This window comes from Ischnura elegans (assembly GCF_921293095.1).
Source record: "Ischnura elegans chromosome 13 unlocalized genomic scaffold, ioIscEleg1.1 SUPER_13_unloc_1, whole genome shotgun sequence".
Lineage (NCBI taxonomy): Eukaryota > Metazoa > Arthropoda > Insecta > Odonata > Coenagrionidae > Ischnura > Ischnura elegans.
Genome location: NW_025791657.1, coordinates 8,100,232 through 8,121,995, shown reverse-complemented (window position 1 = coordinate 8,121,995; position 21,764 = coordinate 8,100,232). Strand labels below are relative to the sequence as shown.

General features: G+C 37.2%; 1 protein-coding gene across 1 annotated transcript; it reads left to right on the top strand.

The window, feature by feature from the left end:
- The first annotated feature begins 2,480 nt into the window (after nucleotides 1-2,480).
- Nucleotides 2,481-20,238, top strand: LOC124172553. The gene is made up of 7 exons (XM_046551996.1): nucleotides 2,481-2,641; nucleotides 3,366-3,485; nucleotides 4,557-4,688; nucleotides 7,433-7,558; nucleotides 8,571-8,643; nucleotides 17,176-17,738; nucleotides 20,170-20,238. Exons 2-7 carry the CDS (start codon nucleotides 3,417-3,419, stop codon nucleotides 20,236-20,238), a joined length of 1,032 nt encoding a protein of 343 aa, XP_046407952.1. The 5' UTR covers nucleotides 2,481-2,641; nucleotides 3,366-3,416.
- Nucleotides 20,239-21,764: the final 1,526 nt, after the last annotated feature.

The following is a 21,764-nucleotide window of genomic DNA, read 5'->3' as shown; positions in this document are numbered from 1 at the left end:
CGGATAATAACGAAAAGAAAACTGTTGGCCTGCTGGGTCAGACGGGCTTCTTAGGTCGAGGAAAGCATAGAGGAAAAAAACAGATGGAGGGGACCCAAGAGACGATGGAGGGGAGGTAGTGAGAGAGACTGCTGTGGGGTGAGAAGCTCTTTCACCGAGAGTGGGGGGTCACACAGCAGCGCCATGGAAGAAAAGATCGTAGGCGCTTGACGTTGAGAAAACACGCTCGGGAAATTGGGCTATAGCGTAGTTATTACAAAGATCACATTGATGAAACGTATCTTATTTCCAAGAAGAAGGAAGAATGTTCTCATTTCCCGAAAAAAAAATTCAAATCGCGCTTTCTACGTGGTAGAATTACATCGAGAAAACAGGCGTTTTATTGTGTTTTTCAGCGCCAATAACTAATTAACAAATGCTTTTCAAATATTTTTTTTTCGCTTGCCGAGAACAATAATCTTAGCTTAAACCATATCCAAAAGAAGTTCTCTCCAGAGTGTATAATAAGCGAGCAAATGGCGAGCAACCTGAAGTCTGCAGAGCCGTTTTTCGCGGAGGTATAGAACACCCTTAAACACGTAAATATCGTAAAAGGCAAAAAGCATAGCCATGCTTACCTATTCTCATTTAAGCAAATCCTAGCTTCACGAAACTGCTTATCTTCTGTCAGAAATATCACATGCCGTATGGAGTAAGGCTATGGTAATCGGAAACTAATCTATTTAGAACCTAAATGTCTTCATGTTAGACCGAATATTTTCTTCAATATGACATGTTTACATATGTAAAGAGGTCATCAACAAAATAAACACATCCACTTCAGTTTCTGAGACACCACTGTGTAAAATTATTAGTTAGTGATTTTATCCTTATAAACGCAACTTCTCTGACAATTATTATTGCAGATACAAGTTCAGTATTACAAAACTTAGTTTTTTTGTTCATTAAACAGTGATAATTGTTACCCTAAATCTCTATTTAAAGTACAAGCTTGTAACTTGAAAAGAAGGATGTTAGGATACTTTGCATGAGCATGATATTCCAGGGGTAACGAGAATTTTCTGTGAATGGGACAATTTGAAGGCCTTCTCCTGGCTCCAAGGATTTTGTGACAAAGCCATAATATGAGATGAGTTTCAACAAGCTTTAGCTTTTACTCCATCTGGCAAGGTCACCAGGTCCCACACTTTGTTACACTTAGAGGACTGCATTTCCTGATCCAGTGCCCTTTTCCAGTATGACCTTTCTGGGCCAGCCAAGGCCTCATCGATGGAAATATGATCCTTGCCACTTTCAGAACTACTCGAAGCTAAAATGAAGGTACAAAGTCAGGGTAAAGCTTAGGGGTCCTATTTCTTAAAGGGTATTTTCTCTCTCTCACACTACTGGATTCCCTGACTTCAATGGATTCACCACAATTTTCAATACCAAGGACATCGTTATTGGAGTCTACTTCCCCATCCAAAACACAATCTTGACTTTCTGTCATTGGTCCTTCCATTCTAATCTCATTAAACCCAATTGACTTAACATTATTTAAAGGCAAACTAGATTCATTCCTAGGATAAAATGATAAAAAATGGTACACTGCACCATTCTTACCCTTATTTGGTACACTTTCATCCCTTACATTAGGCCTCTCATAATTTTTTAAGAAATCATTTCTTGCATTTATGACTTTTGTGGGATTATGTGGATCAATTTGTCTTTAACATTTTCTTGTTTCACAATACCCAACAAAATTAACCTTTTTCCCTTAGCATCACACTTACTTCTTTTCTGATCAGGAACAAGATCATATGCAGGACTCCTAAAAACCCTTAAATGTTTGAATGATGACATTTTTCCTCCCCACAACTCTTGCGGAGTCTTACCTTGAATAGCTCTATGTGGTACATAGTTTTTAATGTGGACTGCAGTGTTACAGGTCTCCACCCAATAGCCCTTTGGTAAGCCTGAATCAAACAATGTACATCTAGTCTGTACACATATTGTGCGATTAGCACATTCTGCCACACCATTCTGTTCAGGGGTGTATGGGGTGCTAGTCTGATGGTCTATTCCATGTAACCTTTCAAAGAATCAAACTTTTGATTAGGTAATTCAAGACCATTGTCAGATCTTACAACCTTAATCCTTAGATCTGTCCTGTTCTCAACCCAAGCTTTAAATTCATTGAATCTATCAAATGTTTCACTTCTGGATTTCAAAAAATAGCAAAATGGCTTCATGGAATAATCATCAACAACCACAAACATGTTTTTTGCCCCGCCGACTAAGACATCACCTATTCGACCACAGAGATCCATATTTACCAGACCCAAAACTTGATTAACAGGCATGCTGACACCACTCCATTTTTATATGAAAACATAGACAGTATGTTTAACATCCATCTTGGTATTACTTTAGAGCATCCCATGCATGTATTTTTAAGGAGATGAGTGTTTTTTCACTGTTACTTTTTCTGCAGAGTTTTGAAGGAGGAGGGGCAGCTGATGACAATTCGGGGCCTTCTGTGGAGACTAAGGGTTGCACTCAAGATGTGATTGAAAAGAATTCACAGCTCACATGCTCAGCCCGAACCACTGAAATATACATTCCTGTGCCAGACCTGGTACAGCCCAGGGAAAATGAGTTGGTAAGTTATGTTCTAGTACACAGTGAAACCTGATTTGAACCACCTTCATTTGTACCAATTTCTCCGTTCTATAAGAAAGAGGGTGTGTCTGTCAAAAATATAAGTATATTTACGGGAAGGCACTCAAAGTAATGCAACCGTCAGTTGAAGGCCTTTTCCAGTTGTAACGTATGAGGCAGAAAACTGAACCACAGTAGTCTTTTTTAGTCAATATCACTTGTACAACACTGGAAATCTTCTGATAGAAATATCTTGTATCTGATGGAGTAGACTTGTTGATGACTGTGTGAAATGTCTGTTGAAGCCATTTGTCTTGGCTATAACTGGGCTGTGTCTCATTATTGCCCTCTCCTTGTTTTAAGCCATCTTCCTCCTTAATTTCAATGAAGGATCCAGCTACAACTGTTGTAACACCTCATTACAAGCATGGGTAAAGAAAATATTAAGACAATTCAATGTACAGTGGAACCTCAATCTGTCGTTTCAGCTATTTTGCCTCTGCTGTAAGTGGCCAAAACTCTCATTCAAATCACACGCCCTTTGTGACATAACTCTCCCTCCCTAGTTGAACGTTGATATTCTGGAGTTTGATCCGGGAGTCGCAAAAATATCATGAGTACATTGGCCAGCTGGAATGATTTCAAGAAAATGAGTATTTTTTATGATCGAATGGGCTTAGTATTGTTTTTTCTTTAATTGACTGAAGCCTATTACTATCTTCCAGTTTCAAGTGAAAGACGAGGATGAAGGTAACCTCAGTGAAGGGATTTATCCTATGCTGTACACATCAGATCCAGCAGGAATTTCAACTGGTGTGTCAGACCCATTGGCCACTGATGAATTGGTGAGTTGACTTTTGCCTTTTATAGTTCTAATTTTCTACGGCACAATATCATTCCTTAGTGGATTATTCCCAACACCTCTTAGAACAAACGTAAAGCATTCTCCTACTCCTGATCAATAATGACCAGCTACAGCATACATTTCATGAATGAATAATTTTAAATGAATTATTTATTGTAATGAACCTTTTTTTTGCTTTTTTATGCAAAACTGACAGCACAAATTTATTTACTGAGCAAGTGAGAGCACTGTCATTACATCACTGAGCAGTTATTAATGTTTTGATAGTGTAACACAGTATTTAAATCTGGTTTTGACAGAGTGGAAGGGTGATTAGGAATTGAGAGTTGAGAGGAGTACTGTTGAGTTTGGAACAGATTAATAGCATGACCATGACATCATGATGCAGCTGCTAGCCCGGTCGAACAACATAGCTTGTTCCTTATGAGAGATTGATATTCACAGGAATCAGATCAGATATGGAGTTCGTGATGAAAGTGAATAGGAATATATAACAAGGACTAGGGATTTGTCCTTTACCATTTTTGAATGGGGTGTTGCACGTTGACAATGCAAATCCATTACCAAAAGACATCAAATTTTAGTGAGGTGAACTGATTTTTATTTACTTTGACTCAATTTTCTGCTGTTGTTGTTCATAGTCTTGAAACTCTTCCACTATTAATGTAATATTAATATTTTTCTTATTCTTGGATTTATATTATTTTCTTAGAAATCAGTGCTCTTTGCCTTGCTCATTTTTGAAAATTAATTTAATGCCAGGGGAAGTCTGCAATTTTAAGAACTATTTACTCTCAAGATATTCCCAATAAAGGGGTTCCTTCTTCTCACTAAGAATTTCATTAGATTATATTGAAACAATAAGAACATTATTAGCCAAATGTTGTTGGTTGATTAAGTAAATCTATTTCTGCTAAGAGGCAAGAATCGTTCATTGGGAATAATTTATTTTGTACCGACATCCTGTAATTAAAGCATTCTTCATGATCACTTTTGCTTCTTGTACCAATTGTTTATAATATGTATCAATGGAGGTTCCTTTTTCCAATAGAGCAATGCGGTAACATACAAGTGCCCTTCTGTTAAAGAAGATCATATCAGCGATGATGAAGATAGATATAGACTCAATGATTGCACTGATGGTGCATCAAGCAAACTGATTCATCAAGACATTTCTGGTCAGGTAATACTATTTATGAACTATGTATTGTCTGTTGACCTTGATTTACACATAAACTGATTGGCATCTTCCTAAAGTTGGTTTTTCTTATCTTTAAATATTTATTTTCTTTTTCTGTTATAAATCCTTATTAATCTAACTAATGATATATGTACATCTAGAAGCATTCTTATCCCTTCTTCCCATCCATTTCTACATTTCCCTTTTGACTAATGTCTTTATAAGTGTATCATATCTCATGCTTTGGCTGATGAAGTTTTGTTTTTTCGAAGACTTCTCCATCTATTTTCTGTACTTCCTTGGTACTTCCTCATTCAATCCCTTTTACCTTCTACATTATCCATGAGCAACACATTTTCAATTCTTTCACTTATGACTTTCATGCGGCCGTCGATTTAGAATCTTGCTATCATTTTTAAATATGCTCAGAATGTAGTGTCCAATGAATATTTTCCATATTTTAGTATTATTACTCTCAGCTGTGTGGAGATTCCCGTTTTCTTTAGAGTTCTCTTTGTGCCGAAGCTATTCTATTCACTATTTCTTTCTTGCTTCATCCATCACTGATAACTAGGCCTCATGTAGCTTGTGTGCTTTTAAGGTTATGAGACATGAAAATGACAGTGTTGAAACCATGGTCAGGAGTGGAGATATATGTGAAAGTGTTGAAGTTATCATTTGTTGTTCATATTTTATCATAGATAATAATTGTATTTACACCTGAAACAATTTCATACACTTGAAAGCACTGTTGTATAGCTTTTGAGCAAATGTGTATGTAAAGGTTTCAGTTATTTTCGTGCAAGATAATGACATTCTTCTTAAAAGCTCAGTGCTCTTTGCTCTGCTCCTTTTGGGAAGTTAACTACAATGATAGGGGAAGTCCCCACTTTTAAAAGATATTCATTCTCATTATGTACCCAATGAAGTTGTTCCTCCCTTTTCTTTAGGCTTTTATTGGATTGTATGAGAAGGAAGAATAAGTTAACTGGCTTAATCTTGTTAGTCAATTAAGTTACTCTGTTTTTTACAAATAGGCCAGAATACTTGATCAGGGATTACTTGTTTACTACAGACACCCTGTAATTCAAGCTTCGTTCATGATCACTTATGCTTGTGCACCAATAGATGAAAATGTGTATCAAAGTGTGTTCCTCTTTCCCATAGAGTGATCCGGTTACGTACGAGTGCTCTTCTGTTAAAAATGATGAGATAAGCGATGATGAAGAAGAATATGTGTTGAATGATTGCTCTGATGGTTTTACAAGCAAACAGGTGCATCAAGACTCTTCTAATCAGGTATTACTATTTATCAACTATTTAGTTTCCATTGAACTTGAATTGCATATAAACTATGTTGCCATCATACACCCACGTTCCTTAAATTCATTTCATAGAGTCCTCAAATCTTAACTATCATCTGCTTATCTTTCCATGTTAATGCTCTTCTTGTTGTATATCCGTAATAATCTGACTTATTAAAACATTCTGAGCCATTTTTTCCCTACTTTCAGTCCACCTGTCTCTGTCTGTCTATTCTTATTACAAGGCCATCATATCTCATGATGTAGCCGATTAAGTTAAGATTTTTAGAAGTCATCTTATCTCCCACTCTTCTTTTGACTTTTCTTCAGCTGTCAATTTTGAAACCTTGCTACTATTTATAAATATGTTCCATATGTAGTGTTTGATGAATTGTTTCCTTACAGCTGTATTTCAATTCTCAGCTCTGAGTAGATTATTCTTTTTTTGTAGAATGCTCTCTGTACCTGTGCTATTCTACTTACTATTTCTTTCCCGCTTCATCCATCACTGGTTATTCTGCTTCCCTTAGTATAACATGTCTGTCAGTTTTTAAGGTTATGTGAAGTGAAAATGAGATAGTGATGAAACCATGGTCAGTAGTGGAGGTATACATTTCCAGTTGTCATTTGTTGTTCATATTTATCACGGATATATTGCATTTATACCAGAAAAAATTTTCACATCCTTGAAAGCACTGTTGTATACCTTCTGAGCAAATATGTAGTTAAAGGTTCAGTTATTTCTGGGAAAACTAATGACGTTCTACTTGAATATACATTATGTAATTTTCATTTAGTCCCTGGAAGTAAGAACAGCTCAATTACACACCACTCATCAATTGTTTGTCCAGGGTAACATAAACCTTCATATTTTCCCATTGAAGTTAAGCATCTCTTGTCCTATAAGGAGTTCATGTATATATAACTTACTTCATTAACTTGGAATTGCCTCCTGTTATATCTAGTCTGAGTAACTTATTTTTATTAATCAAAATGTATGACAAACTGACTTCTAAAGCAAAGCACCATAAATTATTCTCCTTTATTGACCCTATTAATTTTTCATGAATGTGTGTTATTACATTTGTGCTCTGGACTCTCATGGAAATTTCTGCCATAAAATAGGTTTCTAATAAGAATAGGATTACATCTGGAGTATAACATTTCCAGAAACCATTGCCCTGGGGATCATTATGTGGCTTTAGAAGGGATTTTGCAATGCAAAAAAGAGGTTTTAAGTCTATTAAAGTGGTAAATTTAATAAACATAAGCATAAACAATATAAAATTCTGACATTATTTACTTTGAGGATGCTTGCAGGGTAGCATGAAGAATGTATCCATCTTGAATGAACTTTAATTTTATTCGAAAGACAAATTCTCAAAAGCATTTCTTTTTTTGTATCTCAATCATGTATGATGATGATTTGGCATAATGTTGCAGCCCATAACCTTAACTGCTTCCCAAGGTGAAAAGGTGGAAACTCAGGGCACAGGAGCCGTAGTGGTAGACCTGGAGTGGACGCTGATTGGGGTAAAGAAGGAATCATCTCTAGAAGAGAATGCCCAGGTATATTAGGAATTCTTGCTATGGAATTCAATTAATTGATGATGGCGATATGTAGTAGGTAAAAATGTAAACATTTTTCATTGTAAATGGTAGGACGTTTAGCTTTCTGCACAGCTGTTAAGGTTACCCATTTGATTCAAATTTTCTAATTCCTGAAGTAGTATTCATATCTCAAAAGAAACCGTTTTCATTCCTTTTTATGTTTTATTTATGTGTTATATAATGCTTTCCTTATATTTTACGAAAGCAAATGCTGGTATTAATCATCTCATTAAGAATATCAGGTCTTACATTCAAATCAAACTTTTTAGTGATATAATATGTTAGAAGCTGCCCACAAATCACCCAAATGTAGGTTTACATAACCAATGGCTAAAACAAGAAAAGGGGGTCAACATTTACAGGTCTATTTTACTCCCTCATAAATGGTCTGCCTTCATGTAGGAGCGATAGCCCCGCGGTTATGGTGTGTGGCTACTACCTGGAACTTCTAGGTTCAATTTTCACATGGAGCACTTTTCATAATTAATTCCTACTTTCCATTTTACAAATATTATATGTTTATTATTGGCTCCATGATTTTCACTGAAAAATTTAGTTTTCAGTGTCGATATCTTCTTCTGCAATGTGACTGTGTTAGGTTTTATCCCATTTTTTGACACGGATGCCTAATTTCAAATATGTTATTTTGGTTCTGTGATTACCAAAGAAACTTTAATTTTTTTATATTATCCTATGAAAATAAAATGACATCAATTGCAGAGTTAACTAATAAAGATAATATTACAAAGCCGGCGTAACATAAATCAAAGACCACTTTGATGTTGAAAGAAATGCGAATATATTCAATTTGCTGAGAGTGTTGAAAAAGGATTTATTGTGAGTGGAAAATATTTGTTAGGAATACCAACTTTTGATGCAATATGATGTATGAAGTAGTTTTAGTGAATCCTTAAGAAAATTTCTGAATCCTTTGTGCATACATGATTCATTTGTTGATGATTACTTACAGCTTACTTTAGGCGAGAATGGGGACCCAATTGAGAGATCAACTATTGCCCATGATTCCGCTACGAAGGCATTTGGTGAGTACTGCTTAGGATTGCAAATAACTCTATACATAGAGGAAATGATGTTCATGTAGAGGATGTACATGTTAATGCTTTTATTTAGTCAACTGTTGCTGTTACAAGGGACATAGTTAAGAATACGACAGTGGCCTATGAGTCTGCAATGGAATCAGTGGTTTAGTGCTCTCAAGGGCTACAAATAGCGGTATATAGATAAGGCTTAGGCTGCTTTCTGATGGGATGTCTTTTCACTGGCCACCATCCTGTGTGCCGGCATGCTTTCAAATAACCATATGTCTCTATGGATGCCTTCAGATGAGTCTAATTATACCATGGTCTCGGCAGCACCCATTTCATTCTGGAATGGAAGCGTGCCATTGGCACCATGAACGGGCCAAAAAATTGAGGCCGATTTCAAATGTGACGCCTTGCTAGATTTCATGATGCCATGCCGTGAATGGGGGATGGTGCTGTGATGTCATATTTCCTGAAAGTGGTCTTCTTGTGACTTATTATTCATCCATCCATATTTTTTGTTTTCTTTGGTTTAAGTGTCAAATTGATAGGGAAGAAGAGTTACATTTACTTGCTTTTGTGGTCATCTGTATCATTTTTAATGCCTGACAAAAATTTTTGTTGTATTGAAATTTTTAACATTTAACCAGCCATGTTTTGAGACCAGTTTATTGAAAAAAAATAGTAACATATCACCATAAAGGAGCACTTGGCTTGAGAATCGAGTATTGAAAATTCTTAATTGAAAATGTGAATATGGAAACTGGTCATGAGAATGGAAAAATTATCTTTGCTTTTGGCCCATTTTAAGTCAGTGGGAAAATTATGGAAAATATTTTAAATGGGCGCATTCCTTTTCGCCCTTCTTTCCCTACAATAGGATATGGTGCTTTTTTAGGTTTTACAGAGAGCCAAGCATGAAGCTTCCTTGGTGGAGAAAATACTGTTTACATAATGTAAAATCGATAGTAATGCGCCAGTAATGGAATCAGTATGGCTAAGAACAACCAATTGTAGGATTTTGGTGTTATAAAACAGTATAGTATTGATAGTGGGTGTCATGCTAACTTTGGTTAGTAAGGTAATGATTCTAGCTGTAAGTTTTATCTATCTCACTGCAGGATGTAAATTCAGGGGCAGTCACTTTCCCCTTTTAACACTTTCACGTCAAACGTGGGTCGGAGCCAACGGGCATTTTCATGCCATACACCTAACGCCAGGTATAGCTTATTGTTCATGGTGAATTTTGCATGGAATTACACACATTCTTACTTCTACGAGGTTGACTTTAATCTGGACTTCCGAAAAAATACTTACATGTCATATACAACCAGCAGGGAGAAGATGTTAAAAAAAAGAATAACAAAATGCACCGCGGCAATTGGCCAAGATGATGTCACAGAAAAAACAAACATTACAAAACTCCCTCCTTTGCTGTGACATCATTTACGCAATACAAACAATCATAAACAAAAAAATGGTCCACACAAAAAAAATTCTTTCAATATTCCACTCTTGAATATTGTTGTAACTTCATAACAAATTCATCTGCCACGTTATCACTACTACATATATATTCATATCTTAAAATACCCTTTTTAACATAATCTCTGCATAATTTGTACTTTATTTACAAATGCTTAGACAGCTCTGTATCCCCATAATGCTTAGCAAGCCACATTGCACTCATGTTATCAGCTTTAGATACATACTCTGCTTCGCAAGTAGATGCTGATACAGTGTCTGACTTCTTGGGTAATTTGCTATTCCAACTCACTGGAGCATTTGCAAACATAGATATGTAAACAGTAACAGATTTTCTCTCCAAGGAATTGGCAAAATCTGCATCACAAAACAGCAAAATAGGACATTCTGAACGACAAAATTTCAATTTTACATCCGAAGTCCTTTTCAAGTAAAACATAATGTGCTTTACATCTTGCCAGTTTCTATTAGATGGATTACTATTGCTTTGACGAGCTTAACATACAGCAGAATATATGTCAGGCCTTGTAGTAGTGGCTACAAATAACAACATACCAACAGTTTTCTTGTACACATACTCATTGAACCTTTTGGATTCTTGATCATAATGTCTGTCATTTCTATCTATCTCTAATGGAGACGACCTCCCTTCCCTTCTTCAAGTCTGAATTCCTTTAGTATTTGTCGTATGTAAGGAGTTTGGTGAATAAACATCTCATGGTTCCCATACTTGATACTCATTGACAAAAAATGTGTCATCCTCCCTAGGACTCTAATCTCGAGTTTGCATCCTAATTCTTTCTTAACACGTTCTACTTGTTCAATCTTCCCCCAAAATGCCAAATCATCAACGTAAATACCAATACATAGATCTTTACTCTCATTCACATACAGGCATGGATCCTTTACCAGCTTCTTCAAACCCAAATCATTCAAGACGTTATGCAAAGTCACATGCCACTCCCTAGCGCTTTGTTTTAAACCATATAAGCTTTTTAAAAGTTTCCACACCTTTCCCTTATCTATTGTAAAGAACCTTGGTTGGTCCATTTACACTTCTTCAGTAAGTTCTCTGTGCAAGTACGCTGTAAGAACGTCAATGTGTTCTTCCACCCAATTGTTTTGAACTGCCAGTGCCATCATCAGCCTAATTGTCTTTTTTTTATAACTGGGGCATAAGTATCATGAAAATCTACACTCTGAACTTGCTTAAACACCTGTGCCACCAATCTGGCCTTGAACCTATTCACACTGCCATCTGGATTTTTCTTTAGTTTCAGAACCCACTTGCATCCTAGAATGTTCTTATCAACAGGTCTATCTACCAATACATAAGTACCTGCAGCTCTAATACTTTCTAACTCACTCTCCATAGCTGCCCTCCACTCATCAGCATATTCTCCACTTAAAGCTTCTACTGGGCTTAAGGGTTCCTCAATAAAATCAGATATTAATGCTGAGAAATTGCAACAAGAACATTTTTTACCTTATGTTCCCTTTCACTTCTACGTAATGGGGCAATATCTAAATCCTCACCTTCATCATCCATGCCACTAACCAAATCATTCTCATTGGCCCCAACTTCAGTTATGACCTCATTCCTATCCCCAACTTCATTCACAAAATCATCATCTGCAATCACATCTCCAAATTCATTCACAAAATCATCATCTGCAATCACATCTCCAAATTCATTCACAAAATCATCATCTGCAATCACATCTAAATTCTCATCATCATAGTCACAATCATAAACCATCATTCTGTCTTTTGATGTAGTCCTTTCTTTGAAGGGAAACTTGTTTTCTTGGAATTTAACATTCAATTATACAATCTGTAACCTTTAACATGGTTCTCATATCCTAAGAATACACATTGCACTGCTCTGGGTAGGAATTTACCCTGTTTTTTCGCTAACCAGGCAGCACACCCAAATATTCTTTGTCTGCTCAACTCTTTATCTACTCTCTGTCCCTTCCACTATTGAAAAGGGATTCTATTATTTATCGCTCGTGAAGGACTTAAATTGCATATGAAACATGCTGTGTTGGCAGCTTCACACCAAAATGATGTAGGCAAACCTGACTGAAATAATAAGCATCTTACCATGTCTACAATAGCTGGGTTATACCTTTCTGCCACCCCATTCTGTTGTGGAGAGTATGCGACAGATTTTCGATGAACAATCCCATTTTCTCTGAGAAAGTTCTCAAAAATACCCCCACAATACTCACCACCCCCATCAGTCTGTAAGCATTTTAATTCTAGGCCATGCAGTTTCTCGACTTCAACCTTATAATCCTTAAATTTTGAAAAGACTACATTCTTTTTCTTACAGAATTTCACTACTGAGTACCTACTAAAATCATCAATAAAGGTTACCATGTACATTGCTCCACCGTGTGATCTAACGGGAGAAATCATTTAATCACTGTGCACTAGTTCTAATGGTTTGCTAGTTATTCTGTCTCTTCTCACTGGAAAAATGGTGTTTTTCATCTTACCTTCTATACATACATCACAGCTCTCTCTTTATTTAGGTACCTTGAGTTTTTCTAACCCTGGAATTATCTTTATGGCATCTGTGTGCAAGTGTCCAAGTCTCTGATGCCAAACATCAATGCTGACTGCTTTCAATGCCACTGCTTCAATGTCATCCTCGACCTTGAAATCATCAGATTGCACTACACATGATTGAGCAACATTAGAAATTACCACATCTCCCTCCAGAGCATATAATCCTTCATGTACATATGCCGTAAATACATTGCTCCCATCAAATATACCAGTAGCACATTCTTTATCAAATAGTACCTTCACATTGTGCCCATTCAGTTTGGAAATTGAAATTAAATTGAAATTTAATTCAGGCACATACAACACATTTTTCATTTCTAGGTCATTACCACCACATTTTTCTGACATACTGAGCACAATAGTACCCCGTCCACAAACCTTAATACTACCTTAACTAAGAGTTACATTTCCACCTCCCGGAGTGAATGATGAAAACAATTCCATCTTAGAAGTCATATGCTCAGTCGCGGCTGAGTCTAACAACCACATATTAGGACCTTTCAGAGCAGACAAAGCATACAATCTTACACAACTAATGGTTTTCTTTTCTGACTTCGCTTGCACAAGATTATTATTAGTTTTACTTACATTCTTACTTGTACAGTCAGCAGCCCAATGTCCCCATTCCTGACAAGCATAGCACTGCACTTCAGGACACACTTTACTAATATGACCAGATTTCTTACAGTTAAAACAACACCTGGTATTGTTTTCCCTCTTCTCCACTGCAGCAAGTTGACCTTTCCCTTTCGGCCTTGAACGACCCTTCCTTTCCTACTTATAGGTTATGAGCGCAGTCCGGTCATTTTCCTCTCCGTTCAGTTGTAGGCGCCTCCTTTCTTCGTCCAGCAAACGTCCCTTCCCCTTCCGCGTTGTTAGCTGAGGCTCTTGGAGAACGTTTTGAATAAACACTTCGTATACATCAAGTGGAAGTCCCGCCGACAGAAAATTAGCTACGACTTCATCATCGAACTCAATACCACCTCTCTGCACTTTCTTATTCAGTCTTTCAATGGATGCTGCATATTCTTGCATGCTGATGTCTTCGGTCTTGCTTACGTTGACCATCTCCTTCAGTGCGTACAAAGCATGGAACTTCGTAGACGTGACATATATTTCTTCTAAAATCGCCCATGCCGCTTTCACTCGGGTACAGTCCTCAATATCTAATAAAAAATCATCACCTACGGTTTTGTATAATACTGAGATAGCCTTTCAGTTAAGTCTTAATTGGTCAACGTTCAACTCCTCAATTTCGTGATATCCCGGCTCTATCGCAATCCAACAATGTTTATCAATTAAGTGCGCCTTCACACGCAACTTCCATGCGAAATAATTTCCATTAGACAATTTTGGAATAAAATTGCCGTTATGGTCCTCACTGTCCGCCATGATGACTAGTGAAAAACCTCACAATCAGTCGCTCAGTCATATACTTCACTCGAATTCGTCAACCTTCAACAAGTATTTCAATCTGCACTCTACTTGGTTGCCTGTCTGGGCCCTTAACCTATTGTTCATGGTGAATTTCGCATGAAATGACACACATTCTTACTTCAACAAGGTTGACTTTAATCTGGACTTCCGAAAAAACACTCTTACATGTCATACACAACCAGCAGGGAGAAGACGTTAAAAAAAGAAGAACAAAATGCACCGCGGCGATTGGCCAAGATGATGTCACAGAAAAAACAAACATTACAACATAGCTGTCGTGGATTTTTCAATGCAAACGATTAGATATCTTCTCCTGCCAATGCGAGGGAAGGGAAGATACCCCTGAGTTTGAAATGGTCGGATGCATTCAGTGGCCGTACTCTATATTTCGAATTTATTCAGTATTAGGCTGTAAAGTTATGGGCAGTCAACTATACCCTTTCTTGCCAGTTGGAAAACGTTTTTGTGCTACGAGAAGCATTAGGACATTTTAAACATTTCTGTATGGAGCTCTATTTTGGGGGGAGTTGCATGGGTATTTTAGTCCCTTAGAATTCAGACCCAGCTCATCTGGGTATCTATCCCTCACTCCAGTCACTTACCCAGTCATAGCATTAATCCGCAGCCAACTCATTTCATTACCAATGTTTTTTCAACCAGAAATTGTATTTCATTTTCAATAATTTACTCTTTTAAAAGATTGCCTGCAGTGAGGATGATCATAAATGAGTGGGAGGGTTCTGGTCTTCTACGTATGAAAATGTCCATCGCCTCCACCCGACATCCAGCACGAAAGTGTTTAGCCCGACCCACCCACTCATTTATATCCTCTCCCCAGTACTCCGTCGTGAAGTGGTTGCACTGTCAATTGTTTTTGCGATGATATATTTTTTTGCATACTACATACTATTGAAATTTTTTACTTTGAAATGAATTCTCCATTTTTTCTCTGTGCGTAAGCAATTTTGAAAACGAAATTTTAGCGTTAAAAATAACGAATTTCTGAAGTTATAGTCTTCGAACCTTGTGTTCACTAACTTTGTTGTCATTAACACTACAAATCCGTTTAAAATTCAAAAATGCTTAAAAGAGGTTAGTAATTTTTAGAAGGTTAAATTATTGAAAACAAGTACTACATTCGGTTTAAAAAATACTGGTAACACAATAAGTTGTCCATGGACATGTGTTGAGATAGAGATAGAGACTCAAGTGCAGTAGCAGGCGTAAAGGAAGGGCACACCGTTGAGTTGTCTCCCAAATGAGTAGTGAACTCTACTCTAAAAAAAGCTAAACACAGACTCCAAATATTCTCATGCTGTCGAGGACACAGTGTGTCACACATCTAAGTTACTGTTATGGGTACCTTGGCAAGTGGCCTGCTTTATTGCCTCCTCTGCAGGGAGGGGTAGTAGGGGTGCAAGAGACCTTAAGCTGATGCTTTACAAGGGACAAAGTTCAACCGTTTTCCCTGCAGTGAGTTACAGAAATCCGCACTCCTAAAATACAAAGCAGTGATTCGCAGCCGTACGATTTATTAAAGGTACCCTTCTTCTGGGTTCTTTATCTCATAGCTTTGCTGATATGGGAGTATTTATTGTGGGTGTCACTCCCCTGTCGCGTTTAAATATAACATATCTTCTTCGTATTGGAATTGCTAAATAGTCAACTGAATAGGAAGTGTTTTCAGTTCATTTTCTATTATAAACTGTGAATAAGCGGTCCTGCATGTGCAACAGTTTTTCATGGTAACTATCTTTTATAGAAATTATTTTGCATTTGCAGCCCAAAGGACCTACTGAATTAGTAATTCAGCTGTATTGTTGTAATATTGTTATTCTGTTAGTTGAACGATTTGTGGGTGCCAAAAAGTACATGTGATAACTAGTTCACTATTGTTTCCCTGGCCCAAATATTTGCTGGAAAATAGGCTTTCATACATTGGTACGATCAAAAGTAGTTAAATGTAAATTAAGAAAGGATTTTGACCCAGCAAGAGCAGAGCAATGAATTTATATCTCTTTAATTTCCAAAAGAATTATATGTTCATGTCATACTGCCCAAATGGATAAATGGCATCAGTTCTTGTTCATTACACAATGCGTCACGATACTGCCATTTATGTTGAAAGTGGTAGCCAAAAGAAATCTGATGTGCGTACATACTACAACAGAACTAAAATTGGCGTCAATGAAGTGGACCAACTGTGTACAAAATTCAATGGGGCTCAGTGATTTTCTGCATAAGATTGCTTAGATAGCAATAAAGACGCTAATTATGAAAAAGAGTGGAATCACTACTATCCCAACGTAAATAAAAGCTGAGGCGTGCGTGCAATCCTGGAATATGTAGCCCCGATACGCCTCCAAACGATTGTTTATCTCATTACAGTTAAGAATAATTGTTCACCAGATCGTTATTTTGTTTATTTTATTGCTTTTAGCTTTGAATGCTTAATGGTTTTATGAAAACGAATTCAGGAATAATTAAAAATATATTTTATAGATGTTCATCTATAGTGCCACAAAATTTACGATTTTTATTTTTTAATTGGTTGATTGAGTGATTTTTTATTTACAAAATATTTGCTAATCATAAGATATTCAATCGAATTGTAAATTAATTTCTCTTTTTAAAATATCTACCTTAGGACAATTGAAAATAAAGAAAAAAGGTTTAAATCACAGTCTGCCTTAAAATAAAACAAATTTTTAAAGTGGCCTGATTTCTTTCTTCTTCTTCAATTGTAAGTCAGATGTGTGGTGTGCATGTGTTTTGGCTTATGTATTAATACGATGGGTTATAATGATTCCTGTTGCCCTAGACGTTTTTGTGTTATGTGTTTCTTTCCCAATCTTTTCCCATCCATTCATTTTCTGTTTATTTTTGTCTCTGGTTTCAAGACCAGGCCAGGCTATATTTTAACTCCGTGATTAATGGCATTTTTCATCCATTAAATCGATTTTGAGTGGAAGGATAACGAGTCCTAGATATCATGTTTGAATGTGATAGTTGTCATTTGAAATTCTTTTCTAGGGTTCCAAACAGACGATGGAATCCCCATTCAAACACCATCAACTTCATATCTGCCTGCGGAAGGAAATGTGAGGAATTATTCAATTGATGAATGCACTGGTCCCTCAGCTTTTGTGACACAAATTGATTCCAACTCTGGAGCATCCCTAGTAAAGGCAGAAAGAAACCTGATGGATGAAGACTTGGAAAAATGTGGTGCTCCAGATACTGATATGAAAACAAATAGCTCAATTCCTGATGATAGACAATGCAATGCGAGAAACAACAAATCACATAAAATCAGCGGAACCGGAGGCGCAAAGACTTTTTTTGGGAAGAAAGGTGGTCATGATGCACCAAATACCATGAATAGCCTTAGGAATATCAGACTTAATAGAATTGAAATAAATGGGTGTGAGACCCTCGTGGGAGACAAGGAGGAGATGCCTAATTGCTCGATCAAAAATCCTGGGATCAGTAACAGGTCAAACAAAAATTCATTTCACTGCAGAGATGCATTCAACGACAAAAATGAGCTAATCAAACACACAAAAAGTAATTCTGTTGCTCATAATTTTGATGCTGTAGCAGAATCATCAATCGCAGAGAAATCTTATTCGCGTTCAGTCTGCAAAACGTCCTTCTCTCTGCGTAATGACCTTGTTTCCCACATGCGTTCACGCACAGGAGAGAGACCTTTTTCATGCAACGAGTGTCAAAAGGCTTTCTCGAGGAAGTCCCACTTAGATCGTCATATTCGTACACACACGGGAGAGAAACCTTTTACTTGCAACGAGTGTGAAAAGTCTTTCTCGGATGAGAGCGCCTTAGTTGAACATATTCGTACGCACACTGGGGAGAAACCTTATTCTTGTAGCATTTGCTCCAAGTCTTTTAATCAGAGTGGCAACCTCAATGCACACATCCGTACACACACGGGAGAGAGACCTTTTTCCTGCAATGAGTGTGAAAAGTCTTTCTCGAAGAAGGTCCAATTAGTTCGTCATAATCGTACACACACGGGAGAGAAACCTTTTTCTTGCAACGACTGTGAAAAGTCTTTCTCCGAGAAGAACACCTTGGTTAGACATGCACGCACGCACACGGGAGAGAAACCTTATTCGTGTAGCATTTGCTCCAAGTCTTTTACTCTGAGTGTCAGCCTCAATAGACACATCCGTACACACACGGGAGAGAAACCTTATACTTGCAACTATTGTGAAAAATGTTTTTCGAATAAGAGCCACTTAGTTAGACATGTACGTATGCATTAGGGAAAGAAACCTTTTTCATGAAACGAGTGTGAAAAGTCTTTCTCAAGAATGGGAGACATAGCGACATTTTTTCGTACACACTCGGGGGAGAATTCTTATTCATACAAAAGGTGCGATAATTCTTTTCCTTTAAGCAAAATTCTGGTCGGACACATTTGAACGCGCGCAGGAGGGATACTTTTTTAATGCAGAATTTGCGAAAACACCCTTCTCTCAGTTGTTCTCTCAACTGTCACATGCTAAATCACACGGATGAGAAACATTATTTGTGCGGTGACAAAGAGCCTATTAAAATGGACATGTGTGCACACCCAATAGGATATTTATTTTTGCAACATCTGCAGTAACTATTTCACTCGTTAATACGACCTAGTTACACATTCGTACAAAAAGAGAAGATTAAAACTATCAATTTAACATTCGCTGCAAATATTTTGATTAGAGTGCTTACCTTCACAGTCACATGTGAGAGCAGCTATTTTTATGCATAACTTGCATCAATCCATCACTGCAAGGAAAGACCTTGACCACCACATGTGTACATGAAAATATTTGAGACATTATTCATGATGAGTTTGTGCTATGTATTTCACTTTTTGTTTCAACCTCTACTGCCACATTGACACGCAAGTGAGAGACACTTATTCATGTTGTGTATGCTGTGATGATTTTACTTGGATAAGTCACCTTTGTGCATGCAACATGTTTGCTCGGGGACAGGATAATTCATACAAATGTCACAAATGTGTCTAATTCAATCTCATGCAAATATGCACCTAAGAGCCCAGTAGATAATTCTTGCCTGCACATCGAGGAATGAATGATAGTTTAGTGCCAACATGGATTATTGACAATATATGTGAATGCATGAAGAATGTAGCAAGTCATGTATTTTTAGATTTTCAAAGTGAATATTGGAGGAAAGCAGTTGCAGAAAAGGGTACAGCCAGTCTGGCAGATTGGGATAAAGCAGCCTGCATTCCACATTTTTGATTGAAGACGACATTTATTTTCAATCCAATGTGTATTGCTCAAAGCCCAGCCTCTACAGTAATTTAATAATTGGTTCTGAATTTTCATGGAATGTATCATATGTCCTTTGAATATTTTTGGTTGAAATAATCAGTATTGTATCCACATGTTATAAGTAATGTGATAATATTGCACAATAATAGGCTCATGTCCGAGTTTGCTAATTTTATGAATTTAGTATGTTTTAGTTTATTTTCATTCTTAATATATTTTCAATTTTATTCCTACTTTTTTATTTTTGGTCGAGGCTGAGCTGTAAGCCACCGAGTACATCCGCTGTGTTGCGGATGTTGGGTAAAACTTAAGATATAAAGTTTAGTGGCCATATGAGAGAGTTAACTTGTCGAATAATCAGTCACGGACAAATGGCGGCATTACCCCGAGCTGATATGAGTCTATCCCCGGCCAAGATAGGCCATCTAAATGATACATAAAGCCTGTGAAGATGCCGTGATTTGGCAATGCGAGGCTTCCCCTTATTGTGCCTTACATCACCTGGGGGTGAGGGCAGCAGCTATTCTTCATATGAGTGAGGGTGGAGACCACAGTGGTCTGCTCGAAGACACTCATTTCAATGCAGGCATGAGAACATGTACTTAAACAGCTGTGGTACTACAATGTGGAAGGCAAGGGAAACGTCCACATAATTGTCCCGAGGAGTCGCTGCAACTCCAACTTTAATTAATCATGCATGATGGGATTCTCTCAGGTAAAACATGATGGAGCTGAGCTGGACCACTATTCTGATCTCCAGGAGGAGACTGCCCGAGAGGGTTAATTTGTCAACTGTGATACAGTTATGACGCAAGGTACACGGAACGGGATATCACCAAGTACCTGCGGTGAGCTAGAAAACATTATGGTGGGAATTCCAAATTTAAATCTCATGTTGAATATAAGTCTTTTTATTGAGTTAACTGGGAAAAGAGTGGGTAGTTAAAGATTTCCATGGCAAAAATGAAACGTTTAAAAATACAAATATGTGTTACGCCGCCAGGCGGCCGTGTCCCCCCCCCCCCCCCCCCCCGGGAGATGCTGCCCCCTGAGGGAGTGACCGTGAACCAACAGAGGTGGCTCAAGGGGACGCGTCGAGAAGCCGTAAGGACAGTTGAGGTGAGTGAAGTCAAGTGTGAGGAGGGACACGGAGAGTGTCTGGGCTGGAGAGTCCTGTTTGTATAAGTGTGAAGAATAAAGTGTCATAGAGGTAGAAGTGAGCGAGAATCATTTCGAGAGCAACCAAAGGTGACACACACGCTCCCCTTTTAACACTTGCTTCCAAGCCTAAATTTTGATGGAAGTAATTTTCTATCGCCTGGTTGAACCCTAAAACCGTCTGAATAACGTAAGCACAAAAGTTAAAAGCAAAATCTTAAAGGCTTGTTTTAAAAGAACATATATGCACTGTAGTGACCTAAGTAAGGCACCATGTGGTCATTATTTCAAAATCTATGCGCAGATTTTCCGAATTGTAATAATTTTTAATTCAAGCCGTCAAATTGAGGTCATAATTTAGAAATCTGTCATTTTTGTCCAGACAGGAATTGTCTGAAAAGTGTAGATTAATTTTTATCAATCTAAATATGTTTTCTTTCAATCATTTCCGAACCAAATCTACGCCTTATCGTCTTATTTCACCCAGTATCTTGTTGTGGAAGTCAGTGATATCGCTGAATCGTGAAGTAAGGAAGGACTAATTCGGATTGAATGTACAAAGCTTTGTGTTCCATTGCACCCGGAATGCTTTCATGTAATTCATAAATAGTCATTATTTGTTGTAATTCATTCTGTTGAGATGAAAATGACAATTAAAAACTGGAAAGTACGTTATCTTCTGTAAAAATATTCACTTTGACTCATTTCTTTCAAGCCGTAATGCATCTCTAATTTATATTGGATTTAGGTAAAATAATGCAGCACCTCATTGGAAACATAATATCTAAGAATTTTAAGAATCAAATATGACGATATCTGTCAAATACGAGGCAAAAAAAGACGTAGGATTATATCTGACAGTAAAAACGGCATAATCCTACGAGACGGAAATATGTGGTGATGTGGGTTGCATAAATGCCTATAGATACCAGATTCGGCCAACGTTGCGAAAACGCAACATTATTTTCAGGATCTGATTTTGGCTTAATGTTCACTGGCTGACGAAATATAAGCTTTAATATTTATTAATTGAAGTTTCTACGTTCACATGGACGAATAAAAAACTTATTAAAAGGAATAGTTACTCTTAGGAAAAATTATTTATCTTGCTTAAAAGGAGACTAGAAAATTGACACATTTTGAGTTTTTTTT

Bases quoted from the DNA above. Each gene is read 5' to 3' on its own strand.
- LOC124172553 (XM_046551996.1), top strand. From the start codon at position 3,417: ATGCTGTACACATCAGATCCAGCAGGAATTTCAACTGGTGTGTCAGAC. The intron at 3,486-4,556 runs GTGAGTTGACTT...TTTTTCCAATAG, and splicing joins CATTGGCCACTGATGAATTG to AGCAATGCGGTAACATACAA. The intron at 4,689-7,432 runs GTAATACTATTT...ATAATGTTGCAG, and splicing joins ATCAAGACATTTCTGGTCAG to CCCATAACCTTAACTGCTTC.